This window comes from Euprymna scolopes, chromosome 46 (genome assembly GCF_053919585.1).
Source record: "Euprymna scolopes isolate OS-2025 chromosome 46, ASM5391958v1, whole genome shotgun sequence".
NCBI classification, from domain to species: Eukaryota; Metazoa; Mollusca; class Cephalopoda; order Sepiida; family Sepiolidae; genus Euprymna; species Euprymna scolopes.
The window spans coordinates 20,486,563-20,505,373 of NC_136527.1; the positions used below are offsets into that span (position 1 = coordinate 20,486,563).

Here is an 18,811-nt window from a genome sequence, read left to right on the forward strand (position 1 = left end):
GAAGCAGGCAGACGGAACAGAGTTCCACAGACGTGCAGTTCTAAGAAAGAAGCTTTGTTCATGGAATCCGCGGTTTGATTTAGGCACAGATAAAGAGTGGGGGGAAATTTTTCACAGTGGATTCAGCTAGACGGGTGTTTTTCGTGAAAGATTGGCGAGGGGGGACCAGAGATTGGAGTTCAGACGAGCACCTGCCATGGAAATAACGATAAAACAAGGATAGGCTCGCAACGTCTCTTCTGTGGGAGAGAGATTGCAGGGTAGATGAAAGGGCATCCCCCACTAAGCCACAAAGTATATTTTGTACTCTGTCAAGGCAGGATAGGCTGTTTTTAGCAGCTCCTGCCCAGATGTGGCAGCAGTACTCCATCCTTGGACGTACTTGGCTTTTATATAGATAGAGAATTGCATCAGTAGTGAGATATCTTCTGGAGCGGTAGAAGGATCCCACCATCTTTCCAGTGACCTTGGCAACAGACTTGATGTACGTGTTCCATTTCAGATCAGGAGTAAAGGTCAAACCCAGAAGCTTGTCAAAACACGGGCCTCACCAGACTTACATCCTCACATCCTCAGGAATTCTTACAGATAATAGTTGACAATACATATTTAACCTTAAAACAATACACATAAAAATTGCACGATTGTTTCTTATGGGATTCAGTCTCCTGGGATTACTAACCATCGCATACATGGATGGATTAGAGCAGCAAGCCTTCAACATAGATTCATTTTTAAACAGTCCTAGATTTCGATTTCCGTTATTTGTACATATAATGCATTACAATTCAGCTTTGAGTTCTTTAACTTCTTTTCTCACAAAAATAGTCATAACTGCCTTAATTTTAATTGGATTTAAAAAATCACAACGATTTTGATTTCAGTTTTTGGCACATAAAATGCATTACAACTAAAATTTGAGTTCTCTAACTTTTCTTTTAATGAATACATGGCATTTTTAAGCAATCGCAGCATATTTATGTGAATTTACTGCAGATTATTTGGAAATCATTTTTGGAGATTTTCAGTAGCATATTCAGATTCCTAGCACAAAAATACACTTATATGGCAAATTTCATTGCTTAGTCTTGTGTTTTAACAAAGATATAGCATTTTTACTGAAAAAGTAGTGCAAAAAATGTGACGAAACGCATATGATCTTAAAGAGGGGAAAATATCCAAACACGCAGGGCATAAAAATAGTCATAACTTCCTTGGCTTATACTACTTCAGCCTCACATCCTCAGGAATTTCTACAGATAATAGTTAACAATACATATTTCACCTTAAAATGATACAGATAAAAATTGCAGGACTTCTTTCTTATGGAATTCAGTCTCCTGGGTTTACTACCTGTTGCAAGAAAATTAAGGTAAGGTATTCTCTTTATTTTTTCTTCTCCGTCAGTTGCCATTGTTGGGTGGAATTATTTCCTTTTATTTTCTTGCTAAGGTCAATCCCTCCCTCTCATGCCGATACTTCCCATTGGAAGTCGGCATAGTTAATTAGATTCCATGAACAAAGCTTCTTTCTTAGAAGTGGACGCCTGTGGAACTCTCTTCCATTTGCCTGTTTCCAACCTGACTACAACTTGGATGTCTTCAAGTCCAACATAAACAAATTCCTGATAAACCGCCCCCTTACGTAAGACACTTTATCAGATCTCCATTACTAGTGACTACTACGATACTATCCCATTGATTACTGTACATGCAATAACACTTATCCTTGAGTGGCCTTCGGGCCTTGATAAGTGGTGACTTCCATGTAAAAAAAAAAAGAAAAGAAAAGAAAAGATAGATCGACAGATAGATTGATAGATAGATCAAAACATAGCTTCACGTCTCATCTTGTTTATTTCGCCAGTTAGATATATATATATATATATAGCGTGTCCAGGGGTGATGAAAAAAATCCAATAAAGTGCTCGATCATAGATGTGAGAGCTGAAGATACAATATTTATTATGACACTATATATACATATTTCAAGGTCGTACCATTGGTTTCGATACACCCAAAACAGTAATAATATACTGTGGAAAATCGGTATAATCTCTTCGGCGACAAAGAAAAATCTGGAACTAATGCAAAATGAACGAACATAGAAGAAACGCTAGACGAGCGTTTAAGACTCAGAATTTCATATTTAAAAAATATCGTGTTAAAACCGACGCTAATAGATTATGGTTATAGAAGAAAGAAAGGAAGAAAGTGTGTGTGTGTGTGTGTGCGCATGTGCGTGCGTGCGCGCGCGTGTGTGTGTGCATGCATAGCGGGGAAGGGGGTGCTATGGAAAACTCTCTAAAAAATATAAAAGTCCTGTTAAAGCCATATCAATAAATAAAAGTAGGACAATTAACGATAATAAATAATGAGAAAGGTATGAATATATTAATATGATTTTAAAATTTTAAAATCATTTAAATTAATTAAATTAAATTAAATAAGGATAAAGATAAATAAGGTAAATTTAATAAATAAATAAAAAATAAGAACTTTAAAAGAATTTTAAATTTTTTTTAAAAATATTAATATTTTAATTATGAGAGAATAATAGTGAATGGAGAAATTTAAGATAATTAAAATAATTAAAGGAAATTAATAAATATTAAAAGACTATACAACTATCAGATGCGAAGGTTGTGGGGGGGGAAGGGGAATAGTTTCTCTATAAAGGTTATCCTTATTATTGGGGGGTTTTTATGGTAAAGTTAAGGATATTAGGTGGTGAGAAAGGTTGAGATATGAGTAGAAGAGAGTTGGTTTGGAGTTTAGAATGAGAGGTGAATGTGGAATTTAGGTGTCTATGCGTGAATAGGGTGTCTTTGTGTAAATAGGGTGTGTGATAGTAAGGAGGTAAGGTGGCGAGGAATGTTGAGGTATGATTAGAAGAGAGATGGTTTGAGGTTTAGGGTGAGAGGTGAATGTGGTATTTAGGTGTCTATGTGTGAATTAGGAGTCTTTGTGTAAATGGGGTGAGAATCGGTTAAGTTATGCTGTTGTTAGGCCATTTGGCGAGGAGGAATTTTCTTTTGTGGGGACATTGTCTGAAGATTTCGTTTTTAATATTCATACAGGCTATGGATGGGTTATTGATAGCCTGAAGGATCCTAAATTTTTCAGTAGTGCAAAGTGAGCAGGTCTTGGAGGTTGGGTCGTAAGATTTTTTAATATCCATGATCGACCATTTTATTTTATATGGAGTATTAGATTCTTTAAGCGACCAAATCTTGGTGGCTAAAGATGTGTCAAATTTCTTTTGGGGATATTTGAAAGTGGAGTTATGTGCATACAACCTCTGCTTGAAGGTACCTTTTTTTTTTTTACATGGGGATCAGCACTTATCAAGGCCCGTAAGCCACTCGGGGATAAGCGTTATTTTGTGTACAATAATCAATGGGATAATATTGCAGTAATAGTTGGTATTGGAGATTTGATAAAGCGCCTTACTTAAGGGGGCGATTAATCAGGAATTTGTTTACGTTGGACTTGAAGACGTTCAAGTTGTAGTCAGGTGGGAAACAGGCAAACGGAAGAGAGTTCCACAGGAGTGCACTTCTCAAAAAAAAAGCTATGCTGATCGGGTTTGAGTGTGTGCGTACGTGTCGTGTTACTAATCTCTAGAGTAGTTCTTCACTATCTGAAACCTAAGTTATCTTTGTGACCTATTTGGGTTCATTCCTAAATTTCCCACCTGACTACAACTTGGATGTCTTCAAGTCCAACTTAAACAAATTCTTTGTGACCTATCTGGGTTCATTCCTTGATCATCTGTTCTAATGCGGGTATGTGTGTGTGGCGTACACATATTCGATTGCATTGTTGGTCTTGTGATCCATCTGGAATTTCATCTGTTCTTGGGAAGGGAAGGTGGAACCTGTTTGAACGAACGCATTTCAGTCCAAGTATCTCGTATCGCTGCGGCCCAAGCCCGGCGATCGGAGGCAAGATCCCGAGTGAGCAACAGCCAGTCACGTCTCCAACGAGACAGGCCATAGATGAGCGGGCCCGAAATAAGCTCAGCGTCGGCTTTGATAGTCCCGAGCCACGTTCTTAGTTGGCCACCGACACGTTTTTTCCAGCCGGGTAGCTAGTCTCCAATTTTGAGACATGTTAGCTCCCTCCCAAGAGAGCGGAGACAACCGTTAAACCATCCGCTCTTTTCAACATCCAAATTCCAACTTGACTTTATGTCCAGCCAACCTTTACATGTGACAACAACCACATCCTTTCGGTCAGCTATTTTTAGAGCTTCCAGTGCAACTTGTCTATTTTACACCTTAATAATGTTTTGACAATTTTTATCAAAACATAACTTCACATTTCATCCCCTGTTTACCTCGCCAGTTAGATAGATAGATAGATTGAGATCGCAAGATCGATACATACATATAGATAGATCGGTAGACAGATAAATAACAAATTTCTCGCGATACACGACTATATAACACAGACCAATAAGTCTCCTATGCGTCATGAGTAAGTTGCTGGAATCTGTGTTGAATAGAGAAGTAGTCAACCACCTCGGGAAAAATAACCTTCTTAGTGACATGCAAACTGGTTTCCGTTCTGCTAGATCTACAGTTATCTCATAGGATTAGCGAATCTCTCGACTAAGGCTTCCTTTCTAAGGCAATTGTTCTTGACATATCGAAGGCCTTTCATAGGGTGTGGCATAAAAGTCTATTCCACAAGATCTCCAGCTACTGTATAGCTGGAAATGTCTTCTCAATTATTAAATCATTTCTCTCTGATAGGTTCATAAGAGTAGTGGTTGAGGGGTAGAAATCGGGAGCTTACTGTATTAATGCTGGAGTTCTTCAAAGGTTCATCCTAGGCCCAACTCTTTTCCTGATCTACATCAATGATCTTCCAAAACACTTCCTTAGATCATTCGTTGACATCTATGCTGACGACACTACCGTCTATGGTAACACATCAAAGGCCGTAAATGACCAAGTTATCTATGATTCTCTCTCCTCTGATCTTGAGCATGTGGTACAATGGGGAAAGAGGTGGCTGGTTACTTTTAATGCACCTAAAACCAAGCTTTTATCTTTACATCATCAACGCTCTGATCCCCACCTGGCATCAATTGAAATGAATGGTTCTCGTCTTGGGGAGGCCTCATGTTTTGACAAGCTTCTGGGCTTGACCTTTACTCCTGATCTGAAATGTAACACGTACATCAACTCTGTTGCCAAGATTGCTGGAAAAATGGTGATATTGTTCTATCGATCCAATAGGTCTCTCACTACTGATGCAATTCTCTACCTATATAAGAGCCAGATACCTCTAGGGATGGAGTACTGTTGCCATATCTGGGCAAGAGCTGCTAGAAGCAGCTGATCCTACCTTGACAGAGTTAAAAATAGACTTTGTAGCCTAGTGGGGTATGCCATTTTCTCTTCCCTACAACCTCTTTCCCACAGAAAAGACGAAATTTTTCACAGTGGATTCAGCTAGATGGGTGTTTTTCATGAAAGATTGGGGAGGGGGGACCAGAGATTGGAGTTCAGACGAGCACCTGCCATAGAAATAACGATAAAACAAGGATATGCTCGCAACGTCTCTTCTTTGGGAATTGCATTGTTATGATGACTGAACTTATGCAATCATGAACTAAAAGTTTCATCTCTCTGTTGCAAATATTGACGGTGCAAGACTAAGAAAGCAACCCCTGCCATGGATGTGTGTCAAAAGCAGAAATGCATCATTTATGTAGATAACTGTTTTATAAATAAAATAAAATAAATAATATATTTGCTTGTTATTTTCATGACAAGTGCTTGTCTTAGATCCAATCTATGATCCCGTGTTCTGACTTAAATGAAAAACACTCGTCCAGCTGAAACTACTATCAATAATTTCCCCCATTCTTTATCTGTGCCAAAACCTAAATGTAGATTCCATGAACAAAGCTTCTTTCTTAGAACTGCACTCTTCTGTTTGGTTGACGACTTCTCTATTCAACACAGATTCCAGCAACAAAATTGAGCTAACCAGTAAAAATAGATACTTATCTATACTTATTTTTTGCTAACTTTTTTTCTTCTGAGGAGAAGAGTCTTTCTTTGAAACTCCATGGAATAAGGAACCTTTCACCTTTATTTTGTATTCCTTATTTTGAATAAAATATTGTAAATTTTATTCTGCAATATCTTGACTTATATGTATATTGGTAGCCAAATTGAATATCGAAGCGCTCATATCTTTGGTTCTATGGGACGAACCTACATGAAAATTTGCAGGCTTTTTGAAGACTATAATACTATTCTATGGTTAAAATTTTATGACAATTGGTAAAAAAGGAGCTATATTTTCAAACCACTACAATATGCCCAAATTTGCCTACATTTGTATATGTAGTGTCCTGCAGGCCAGCTTTAGTTTTGCTGCTTCGATTGTTTCCCCTGTGGCTTTGCCCGGCCACTAATATAACAAATAAATGCTATTAAAAGCAAGATAAGTTGCTCTTTACCTGTGTGGATATTTTTTTTTTTAACATGCTTTAAAACGTTTATTCGGTTCGATAAACAAAAATAAAATACTAGTAGAAACTCACTCAATAAATTTATTGGGTGGGTTCATAAAAGTATTTTAATTTTCGATTTTGAGCAATTATCAAAACACTCCGGATGATCGTCTTAGAACTGCACGCCTGTGGAACTCTTCTGTTTGCCAGCTTTCCAACTGACTACAATATGGTCATCTCCAAATCCAACGTAAACAAGTTCTTGATGAGCCGTTCCGTTTAAGTAATAAAATTTACCAAATTTCCATTACTAACAATTATTACAATATTGTCCCGTTGACTACCGTACACTTATTAACTTTTATCCTCGAGTGGCCTTTGGGCCTTGGTAAGTGGCAGGCAGCAGTGATTGAAGAGTGGGGAAGCAAGCCGGGAAATGGTGAACACAGGTGGGTGGGGGTAGTTTAGACAAGTCTCATGCGATTAGACAAATCGAGCAGCAATGAATTGTCTTCCGTTTTCCTGCTTTCCAGCTGACTACAATATGGTTGTCTTCAAGTCTAACGTAAACAAGTTCTTGACGAGCCGTTCCGTATAAGGGTGTAAGCGGTAGAGGCAAAGCAAGCAGCATTGATCGCATGGTGCTAGACTGGCTCTGCAGCATTGACTGCGTGGGGCTTGATAGGTTGAGCAGCAGTGACCATGGGTGGCAGACAAGCCGAGCAGTTGTGATCAGTGATTGAAGAGTGGGGAAGCAAGCCAGGCAATGGTGATCACGGAGGGGTAGTTAGGCAAGTCACATGAGATTAGATTAACTGATCACTGTTGCTCGGCTTAATAAGCCGAGCCAAATGATCGTGGAGGTGAGGTACGACAAGCCAAGTAGCATTTATCACAGGAGGTTACAAGTCGAGCAGATGTGACTAGGGGTTAAGGGCTGGAGACAATGCAGTCAGCATTAACCGGGTGGGGTTGGACAGGCTGAGCAGCATTAACCGCATGAAGCTGGACAGGCCGAGCAGCTTTGACGCGGGTTTGAGCAGCTGTGATCAGTGTTAAACAAGTGGAATGCAGTGATCGTGAAGGCACAGAGTAGACAAGCCAAGTAACATTTATCAAAGCGGGTAACAAGTCGAGCAGTAGTTCCCAGGGAGTAAGGGGTGAGCAGCAGTATTGTGGGTAGACAGGCCGAGCAGTATTTATCACAGGAGAGACATATCATTTCAATTTTTTTTTTTTTTTTTTTTTTTTTTTTTTTTGTGCGGGTAGAATAGAGATTCCTTTTTCTTTTTTTACTTAATTTTTTTTTTTTTACGTAGAATTTTATAAATTTTTTGATAATTTTTTTTTTTCCTACTTAATATTAAAAAGAAAATTATTTCTTTTTAGGATCTGGGAAATGCGTTGCTCTACCTGATGTATATGGTAGGTTAACCTTTTCTTATATAAGTTTTACGATTTTTAATTTATTTTTTTATTTTTTATTTTTTTCTTGAGAATCAAGTTATGGGTGAGCGTTGCTGGAATAGATACATTGAGAGCATTGCCAAGGCTGCTGCAAGGAAGGTTGGCTCCCTCTACCGTGCTAGAAAACTACTTACACCTGACAGTATCCTATACCTCTATAAGGCCACCATTCGCCCATGTATGGAGTACTGTTGTCACATCTGGGCTGGTGCATCTGCTGCTTGTCTCTCGCTCCTGGACAGGGTTCAAAAGAGAGTCGCCAACCTGATAGGTTCTGAACTGTCATCTAGGCTTCAGCCTCTGTCCCATCGACGAGATGTTGCATCCCTCTGCCTGTTCTACAAATGCTTTAATGGTGAATGCTCTGACGAACTGCAAACACTTGTACCTCCCTGACATAGCTTGTCGGGTTTGTCGAGGGTAGTTAAGTCTCATCCCTTTACAGTAGAGATCCCTAGGTGCAAGAAAGCCTTTTACTCCAATAGTTTCTTCCCCAGAACTGCGGGTCTTTGGAACTCCCTTTCAGGATTCTACTTTCCCAACTGCACTGATATGCAGAAGTTCAAGTGTAATGTTAACAAACATCTTTCTACTCATCTCCCTTCATAATGACGCCGCTAATTAAGTCCCTGATAGTAGCCCCCTGCTTCAAAGTGGCACTGTGCCTTGTTTGGGGTGAAAATTGAATAAAAAAAAAAAATAGTTGGTTAACAAAGCCAAAGGTCATAATAAATAGTCACGTCAGTCTTGCTTGTCCTTTTCTAGCAGCTACGAAAAGATAATAGTGAAAAGTTTGAAAAAATAGATTTAAAGAGTGAAAATTTGGACAAGATGCAAAAAAAAAAAAAAAAAATAAAATAAAATGAAACTTCTAACCCTTTTTTTTTTTTTTTAATTTTTTTTTTACACAGTGATCACCACTTACCAAGGCCCGGAAGCCACTCAGGGATAAGGGTTATTGCAAGTACATTACGTTAGTGTGGAGATTTGATGAAGTGTTTACTTAAGGGGGCGGTTCATTAGGAATTTGTTAACATTGGACTTGAAGACATCCAAGTTGTAGTCTGGTGGGAAGCAGGCAGACGGAACAGAGTTCCACAGGCGTGCAGTTCTAAGAAAGAAGCTTTGTTCATGGAATCCGCGTTTTGATTTAGGCACAGATATAGAGTGGGGGAAATTTTTCACAGTGGATTCAGCTAGACGGGTGTTTTTCGTGGAAGATTGGCGAGGGGGGGACCAGAGATTGGAGTTCAGATGAGCACCTGCCATGGAAATAACGATAAAACAAGGATAGGCTCGCAACGTCTCTTCTGTGGGAGAGAGGTTGCAGGGTAGAGAAAAGGGCATCCCCCACTAAGCCACGAAGTCTATTTTGTACTCTGTCAAGGCAGGATAGGCTGTTTTAAGCAGCTCCTGCCCAGATATGGCAGCAGTATTCCATCCTTGGACGTACTTGGCTTTTATATAGATAGAGAATTGCATCAGTAGTGAGATATCTTCTGGAGCGGTAGAAGGATCCCACCATCTTTCCAGCGACCTTGGCAACAGACTTGATGTATGTGTTCTATTTCAGATCAGGAGTAAAGGTAAAACCCAGAAGCTTGTCAAAACACGGGGCCTAACCTAATCGGGGCTGCTGTAAGACGTTTGGTTGATCAAGTTAGCTCATCTGCTAAAACTAACTGATCTGCTCTGAGCCAAAACAAAAGCTATTGTCCACTTTTCATAAAATAATTCTGACTCTTAAATTTATTGATTCAGAATTGGAAATCCTACGTCAGGTCTTTTATCTAAGAGTGACTAATAAGCAAAAATTTTATCGTTATTTCCATGGCCTTGATAAGTGGTGATCACTGTAAAAAAAAAAAAAAATTAACCCACTTTTTCAGCCAATCCTAGTGTTGTATTATTGAATGTATATATAATTTTCTAGTTTGCACTTTTCAAATAGTTGCAAAATTATATATACATTCAATAATTCTTTTGCTCGTGTTCTGGAAATCAACACAGACGAATTTTGTCAACATAGAAGTTTATTTACAACTAGCATAGGTGCTCGGCGTTGCCCGGGTGTTTGGAGGTGTACGCTGAGCAAAAAAAATAAATAAATAAAATAAAAAACTGTCAATTTTTTTAATTTGACCCGTATTATAACCCCTTAACATTTATTGTTTTGGGCTAAAATCAAGTTATTAAGTTAGATCCATGTCCAAGGAACCTATATCTAAAATTTCAAGTGTTTAGACCCAAAATTGTCAGGAGTTTGGTAGAGTTCTGAAAGGCCAAATCGTTGGACTTTGACCCCTTAACAGCCAAATTTTTGTCCGAAAACCGATCATATCGATTTTTACAAATCTCAGTGACCTGTATATCAAATATAGACTAAAAATTGACAGAGTTATTGCGTAGGGAAATGTACACACACGCGCAGATACACAGACGTCTATTGTCAACATAGAAGCTTATTTACAATATACGGCATGATCATGTTGACATACTTTTTCCCGCTGGATCACCGAAGTTAAGCAAGATTGAGTCTTGTCAACTTTTCATAAACTAATTGATTAATAAGCAAAAATTAACCCACTTTTTCAGCCAATCCTAGTGTTGCATTATTGAATGTATATATAACTTGCAAAATTATATATACGTTCAATAATTCTTTTGCTGGTTTTCTGGAAATCAACACAGACGAATTTTGTCAACAAAGAAGTTTATTTACAATTAAGTTTTTTTTATTTTTTTGTTTTTTTTTGTTGTTCTTTACGTAGGAGTCATAACTTATCAAGGCCCAGAGGCCACTTGTGGATAAGGGTTACAGAGTGTACAGTAGTTAATGGGGCAACATCATAGTAATCATTAGAAGTGGAATTTTTTTAAATTGAATTAAGGTGAACGACTCATTAAGAAGTTGTTTACATTAGACTTGAATATGATCATATTCTAGTTAGTTGGAAAACAGCAAAATAAAACAGTTCCATAGGCATTGTTCATTTTCTTTTATCTAAGAATGACGAATAATAAGCAGAAATTAACCCACTTTCTCAGCCAATCCTAGTGTTGCGTTATTGAATGCATATATAATTTTCGATATTTTTTTACGCTCTGCCCCAGCGTAGTATAAACAACCCCCAACCATCCCATATTAAGAACGGCTTTCAGAATAAAGAGTGAAAATTTGGACAAGGTGCAATAAAATAAAATGAAACTACTAACCTAATTAGGCTGTAAGATGTTCGGTTGATCAAATTAGCTCCTTTACTAAAACTAACTGATCTGCTCAGAGTCCAAAAAAAAAAAAATTGTCAACTGTCATAAAACTTAAAACTTTCCATAAACTAATTCTGACTCTTAAATTTATTGACTCAAAATTGGAAATCCTACATCAGGTCTTTTCTCTAAGAATGACCAATAAACAGAAATTAACCCACTTTTTCAGCCAATCCTAGTGTTATTATTTACAATGCCTCTCCACGGGGCAGAGTAAGACACCAGGGTCGTTTTTTAATGTGGAGAAAAGGAACAAAGATAAAAATTGTCTCAGTCGTGAAGGATTTATCTAAGAATGACCAATAAGCAGAAATCAACCCACTTTTTCAGCTAATCCTAGTGTTGCGTTTATTTTTTCTTCAAAATCTTTAGATTCGGCATTAAATAACCCGAAAAGGGTTGATATGCCGTAAAACAAAAACAACCAACCAATCCACACGCACCTCCAATCACTCGAAGTCCAGGATATGACCTAAAACTATATCCGATGGTGAGGCCCCACCTTGCAGGCCTTGGGGAGTGTGGAGCCACCCTTTAATTGCCATTGCTCCCAGGTCCACTCTGACCCGGTGTGGTAGTACCTGTTAGGGTCCCAACTATGAATCTGACTTAAAAAAAAAAATATACTCCATTAAAAATTGTTCCTCAAAATAACTAGATTCGGCATTAAATAACCTGAAAAAGGTTGATATGCCATAAAACAAAAACAACCAACCAACCAATCACTCGGGCAATGCTGGGCACCCATGCTATTATAATAATACATACAAGATCTGCATTAATCAAAATGTCATATTTAACATATTTTTTTTAAAAATGTGTTAATAGGACTTGAATTAACTTTTCTACAGCACAATCACGTTGACACACCGGTTCTCGCTAGATCACGAAGGCAACCCATGTAGTGATGGTGTCACGATAAAAAAAATACCTTTGATAGCCCATGAGAAGCATCAAGTATTCAGCTACCGACAAGATTTGAATTACACTACAAACTCGTGTAGTGAGTTTAATCTCGGCTGCGGATACGCTAGAAAGGAGAGGATCTGAATAAATAATAAGAAAAATTGTTGCGTAGTTATTTAATAAAGGAGATTGTGTGTGATCGTCTAATCAGTGTTAACGTCATGTGATCGTCTAGCTGTTCTTTCTATTAAATGATATCTTCATATGCCGTGTGTGTGTGTGTGTGTGTGGTACATGTATTTTTCAACATACCTTCTGCGTCTTGGATGCTGGTCCATCTGGAAACATCTCGTCTTGGAGGGGAGACCTGGTACCTGTTTTGGATGAAGATTCAATCACTCCAAGATAAGGAATTGGTTTTATAGTGTATTTCACTTTCCAGATGTCTCGCAGAAAATGGAAAGTGAATCTCTGGCTTGTGTAGTTTCTCTTGGTCTCGTTTCTACACACGTCAGCGCCTCAGTGAAGGGGAGGAGACGTCTGTGATAGCCGTCCATCGCCTTCTACGCCCAAACCAAATCACGATTCAGCTAACCTGATCACGTGACTCACACGCAATCCGATCAGCTGATTCTGACTTCTGGTCAACGTGTCTCAATATAATTTATACACCTCCCTCTCTCTTTCGATCCATTCTCTAACGAAATCACAGCTGCAAAAAAAAAAAATCTGTCACTGTAACAGCTTTAACTTATGAATCCGCAAATAATTTCACAGAAATATTTTAGCTCTATATGAGAAACGTTTTTACTGTAACAGTAGCAACTGCGCACAAAATTCTGAGTGATACAAGTCTGACAGGCGAAGAACATCTGTTGGAATGCGCGTGCTCGGCACAAAATATAAGTGCATTCAACGTATCAGCGAAAGCTAAACATAAATTTCCATAAACAAATAATTTGAGTAGAATTCAAATAAATTATAGAGAATTTTACCTCGTTTTTGCTTAAGCTTTTAAACTGCGAACAAATTATGTTTCTATTAGCATTTCAAAACATGATGTCATAGTTTGAAGTTTTGCTTCCATTTTAAAAAGTATGGTGTCATAGTTTGAAGTTTTGTTAGTATTTTAAAAAGTATGATGTCATAGTTTGAAGTTTTGTTAGTATTTTAAAAAGTATGATGTCATAGTTTGAAGTTTTGCTTCCATTTTAAAAAAATATGATGTCATAGTTTGAAGTTCTGCTTCCATTTTAAAAAATATAATGTCATAGTTTGAAGTTTTGCTTCCATTTTAAAAAATATGATGTCATAGTTTGAAGTTTTGCTTCCATTTTAAAAAATATGATGTCATAGTTTGATGTTTTGCTTCTATTTTAAAAAATATGATGTCATAGTTTGAAGTTTTGCTTCCATTTTAAAAAATATGATGTCATAGTTTGAAGTTTTGCTTCCATTTTAAAAAATATGATGTCATAGTTTGATGTTTTGCTTCTATTTTAAAAAATATGATGTCATAGTTTGAAGTTTTGCTTCCATTTTAAAAAATATGATGTCATAGTTTGAAGTTTTGCTTCCATTTTAAAAAAATATGATGTCATAGTTTGAAGTTCTGCTTCCATTTTAAAAAATATGATGTCATAGTTTGAAGTTTTGCTTCCATTTAAAATAATATGATGTCATAGTTTGTAGTTCTTTTAGTATTTTAAAATGTATGATGTCATAGTTTGAAGTTCTGCTTCCATTTTAAAAAATATGATGTCATAGTTTGAAGTTCTGCTTCCATTTTAAAAAGTATGATGTCATAGTTTGAAGTTTTGCTTCCATTTAAAAAAACATGATGTCATAGTTTGAAGTTCTGCTTCCATTTTTAAAAATATGTCATAGTTTGAAGTTTTGCTTCCATTTTAAAAAATATGATGTCATAGTTTGAAGTTCTGCTTCCATTTTAAAAAATATGATGTCATAGTTTGAAGTTTTGCTTCCATTTTAAAAAATATAATGTCATAGTTTGTAGTTCTTTTAGTATTTTAAAATGTATGATGTCATAGTTTGAAGTTTTGCTTCCATTTTAAAAAATATAATGTCATAGTTTGAAGTTTTGCTTCCATTTTAAAAAATATAATGTCATAGTTTGTAGTTCTTTTAGTATTTTAAAATGTATGATGTCATAGTTTGAAGTTTTGCTTCCATTTTAAAAAATATAATGTCATAGTTTGAAGTTCTGCTTCCATTTTAAAAAATATAATGTCATAGTTTGAAGTTCTGCTTCCATTTGAAAAAATATGATGTCATAGTTTGAAGTTCTGCTTCCTTTTTAAAAAATATGATGTCATAGTTTGAAGTTTTGTTAGTATTTTAAAAAGTATGATGTCATAGTTTGAAGTTTTGCTTCCATTTTAAAAAAATATGATGTCATAGTTTGAAGTTCTGCTTCCATTTTAAAAAATATAATGTCATAGTTTGAATTTCTGCTTCCATTTTAAAAAATATGATGTTATAGTTTGAAGTTTTGCTTCCATTTTAAAAAATATGTCATAGTTTGAAGTTTTGCTTCCATTTTAAAAAATATGATGTCATAGTTTGAAGTTCTGCTTCCATTTTAAAAAATATAATGTCATAGTTTGAATTTCTGCTTCCATTTTAAAAAATATGATGTTATAGTTTGAAGTTCTGCTTCCATTTTAAAAAATATGATGTCATAGTTTGTAGTTCTTTTAGTATTTTAAAATGTATGATGTCATAGTTTGAAGTTCTGCTTCCATTTTAAAAAATACGATGTCATAGTTGATAGTTCTTTTAGTATTTTAAAATGTGTGATGTCATAGTTTGAAGTTCTGCTTCCATTTTAAAAAATATGATGTCATAGTTTGAAGTTCTGCTTCCATTTTAAAAAATGTGATGTCATAGTTTGAAGTTCTGCTTTCATTTTAAAAAATGTGATGTCATAGTTTGAAGTTCTGCTTCCATTTTAAAAAATGTGATGTCATAGTTTGAAGTTCTGCTTCCATTTTAAAAAAATATGATGCCATAGTTTGAAGTTCTGCTTCCATTTTAAAAAATATGATGTCATAGTTTGTAGTTCTTTTAGTATTTTAAAATGTATGATGTCATAGTTTGAAGTTCTGCTTCCATTTTAAAAAATACGATGTCATAGTTGATAGTTCTTTTAGTATTTTAAAATGTGTGATGTCATAGTTTGAAGTTCTGCTTCCATTTTAAAAAATATGATGTCATAGTTTGAAGTTCTGCTTCCATTTTAAAAAATGTGATGTCATAGTTTGAAGTTCTGCTTCCATTTTAAAAAATGTGATGTCATAGTTTGAAGTTCTGCTTCCATTTTAAAAAAAATATGATGCCATAGTTTGAAGTTCTGCTTCCATTTTAAAAAATATGATGTCATAGTTTGAAGTTCTGCTTCCATTTTAAAAAATATGATGTCATAGTTTGAAGTTCTGCTTCCATTTTAAAAAGTATGATGTCATAGTTTGAAGTTTTGCTTCCATTTAAAAAAACATGATGTCATAGTTTGAAGTTCTGCTTCCATTTTTAAAAATATGTCATAGTTTGAAGTTTTGCTTTTATTTTAAAAAATATGATGTCATAGTTTGAAGTTCTGCTTCCATTTTAAAAAATATGATGTCATAGTTTGAAGTTTTGCTTCCATTTTAAAAAATATAATGTCATAGTTTGTAGTTCTTTTAGTATTTTAAAATGTATGATGTCATAGTTTGAAGTTTTGCTTCCATTTTAAAAAATATAATGTCATAGTTTGAAGTTTTGCTTCCATTTTAAAAAATATAATGTCATAGTTTGTAGTTCTTTTAGTATTTTAAAATGTATGATGTCATAGTTTGAAGTTTTGCTTCCATTTTAAAAAATATAATGTCATAGTTTGAAGTTCTGCTTCCATTTTAAAAAATATAATGTCATAGTTTGAAGTTCTGCTTCCATTTGAAAAAATATGATGTCATAGTTTGAAGTTCTGCTTCCTTTTTAAAAAATACGATGTCATAGTTTGAAGTTTTGTTAGTATTTTAAAAAGTATGATGTCATAGTTTGAAGTTTTGCTTCCATTTTAAAAAAATATGATGTCATAGTTTGAAGTTCTGCTTCCATTTTAAAAAATATAATGTCATAGTTTGAATTTCTGCTTCCATTTTAAAAAATATGATGTTATAGTTTGAAGTTTTGCTTCCATTTTAAAAAATATGTCATAGTTTGAAGTTTTGCTTCCATTTTAAAAAATATGATGTCATAGTTTGAAGTTCTGCTTTCATTTTAAAAAATATAATGTCATAGTTTGAATTTCTGCTTCCATTTTAAAAAATATGATGTTATAGTTTGAAGTTCTGCTTCCATTTTAAAAAATATGATGTCATAGTTTGTAGTTCTTTTAGTATTTTAAAATGTATGATGTCATAGTTTGAAGTTCTGCTTCCATTTTAAAAAATACGATGTCATAGTTGATAGTTCTTTTAGTATTTTAAAATGTGTGATGTCATAGTTTGAAGTTCTTCCATTTTAAAAAATATGATGTCATAGTTTGAAGTTCTGCTTCCATTTTAAAAAATGTGATGTCATAGTTTGAAGTTCTGCTTCCATTTTAAAAAATGTGATGTCATAGTTTGAAGTTCTGCTTCCATTTTAAAAAATGTGATGTCATAGTTTGAAGTTCTGCTTCCATTTTAAAAAAATATGATGCCATAGTTTGAAGTTCTGCTTCCATTTTAAAAAATATGATGTCATAGTTTGTAGTTCTTTTAGTATTTTAAAATGTATGATGTCATAGTTTGAAGTTCTGCTTCCATTTTAAAAAATACGATGTCATAGTTGATAGTTCTTTTAGTATTTTAAAATGTGTGATGTCATAGTTTGAAGTTCTGCTTCCATTTTAAAAAATATGATGTCATAGTTTGAAGTTCTGCTTCCATTTTAAAAAATGTGATGTCATAGTTTGAAGTTCTGCTTCCATTTAAAAAAAAATATGATGCCATAGTTTGAAGTTCTGCTTCCATTTTAAAAAATGTGATGTCATAGTTTGAAGTTCTGCTTCCATTTTAAAAAAAATATGATGCCATAGTTTGAAGTTCTGCTTCCATTTTAAAAAATGTGATGTCATAGTTTGAAGTTCTGCTTCCATTTTAAAAAAAATATGATGCCATAGTTTGAAGTTCTGCTTCCATTTTAAAAAATGTGATGTCATAGTTTGAAGTTCTGCTTCCATTTTAAAAAAAATATGATGCCATAGTTTGAAATTTTGCTTCCATTTTAAAAAATACGATGTCATAGTTGGTAGTTCTTTTAGTATTTTAAAGTGTATGATGCCATAGTTTGAAGGTTTGCAAACAAGCAAGGGGATATAACTCACTAGGCAAGCGATGTTAATCACACATACATTTATTGTTTTGATATTAGGATTTCTTTTTCTGTTTTGTCGTCTTCCAGATGATGACGACGATGTTATCGAGGAGACTCCGGAAAAAGAGGATGCCGATCCGAATGCCGGAAGATTTGTACGATACCATTTTACACCCCAATTCTTGAGGCTGAAAACCGTAGGCGCAACGTAAGTATCACCCACCCCATTTGTACCCAGATAGAAATATTTTCATCTGTAATTAGTGTTTTATTAATTATCTGGTACTCTTGCATAATTTGACACGAATTCTCATGAATTCCCATCAAGCATGGATCGGGCAAGACCGGCCATCATCGGTGTCAGCCGAGCGTTGTTCAAATGTTGAAACACTAACTGGACTTTTTATTTTATTTTTTTTTTTTTTTCTGTTATGTTTTTAGTAATTTTTAAGGTGATATTTAGGGGGCGGGGTGAAAATATTGAGGCTGAAAACCGTAGGCGCAACGTAAGTATCACCCACCCCATTTGTACCCAGATAGAAATATTTTCATCTGTAATTAGTGTTTTATTAATTATCTGGTACTCTTGCATAATTTGACACGAATTCTCATGAATTCCCATCAAGCATGGATCGGGCAAGACCGGCCATCATCGGTGTCAGCCGAGCGTTGTTCAAATGTTGAAACACTAACTGGACTTTTTATTTTATTTATTTAATTTTTTTTTTTTCTGTTATGTTTTTAGTAATTTTTAAGGTGATATTAAGGGGGCGGGGTGACTTTTTATTTTCTGATTAGTTATTATTTATAATTTTTTTTAATTTAATTTTTGGGAGTTTGATTAGCCAATGAAAAAGCGCTATCTAAATGGAAGCAGACGACATTCGAATTGGAAGAAAGCGACTAAACCAACAACAACAACAACAACAAAAAGTTGACAAATATATTTTCAAACTCACCAAACAGAAAAATGACAGGCAAGAAAATAAATCTTATACATGTTAGAAAAAGAAATGAAAACATCGATACAGGCAATCTCATATTGTCAGAAGAAATTGCTGTCCCCAAAAAATGAGGTGCAACAATCGTAAACACAAATGTTTACTTAAAAAAAAGATTGTGTGTAAAGGATGGTTTTTTCTGGAGATGGACAAATGGACAGTGCCACGAAAAGAACTTGACTGAACAACAAGTCTTGAAAATAAAAAAGACAAGAAAAAAATATGGTTACAAAAAAGAAAACAAAACAAAAACAAAAACTTGTACTTACATCTAACAATTAAAAAAATCTTTTCTTGGAGAAAAAAAACAAAAAAACTTTCTGTTGATA

The 18,811-nt window shown here is 35.0% G+C and overlaps 1 protein-coding gene across 3 annotated transcripts in view; it reads left to right on the forward strand.

Annotated features, from left to right (window-relative positions):
• LOC145271279 (protein unc-119-like) overlaps positions 1-18,811 on the forward strand; it is a 191,565-nt gene that overhangs the window by 149,578 nt on the left and 23,176 nt on the right. For 2 of the 3 annotated variants that reach the window (XM_080126835.1, XM_080126833.1), the window contains exons 3-4: positions 7,867-7,902; positions 17,569-17,689. In XM_080126835.1, coding sequence (XP_079982961.1) covers positions 7,867-7,902; positions 17,569-17,689 — 157 coding nt within the window. The remainder of the gene's footprint in view (positions 1-7,866; positions 7,903-17,568; positions 17,690-18,811) is intronic. The other variant, XM_080126834.1, reaches the window with a different exon arrangement.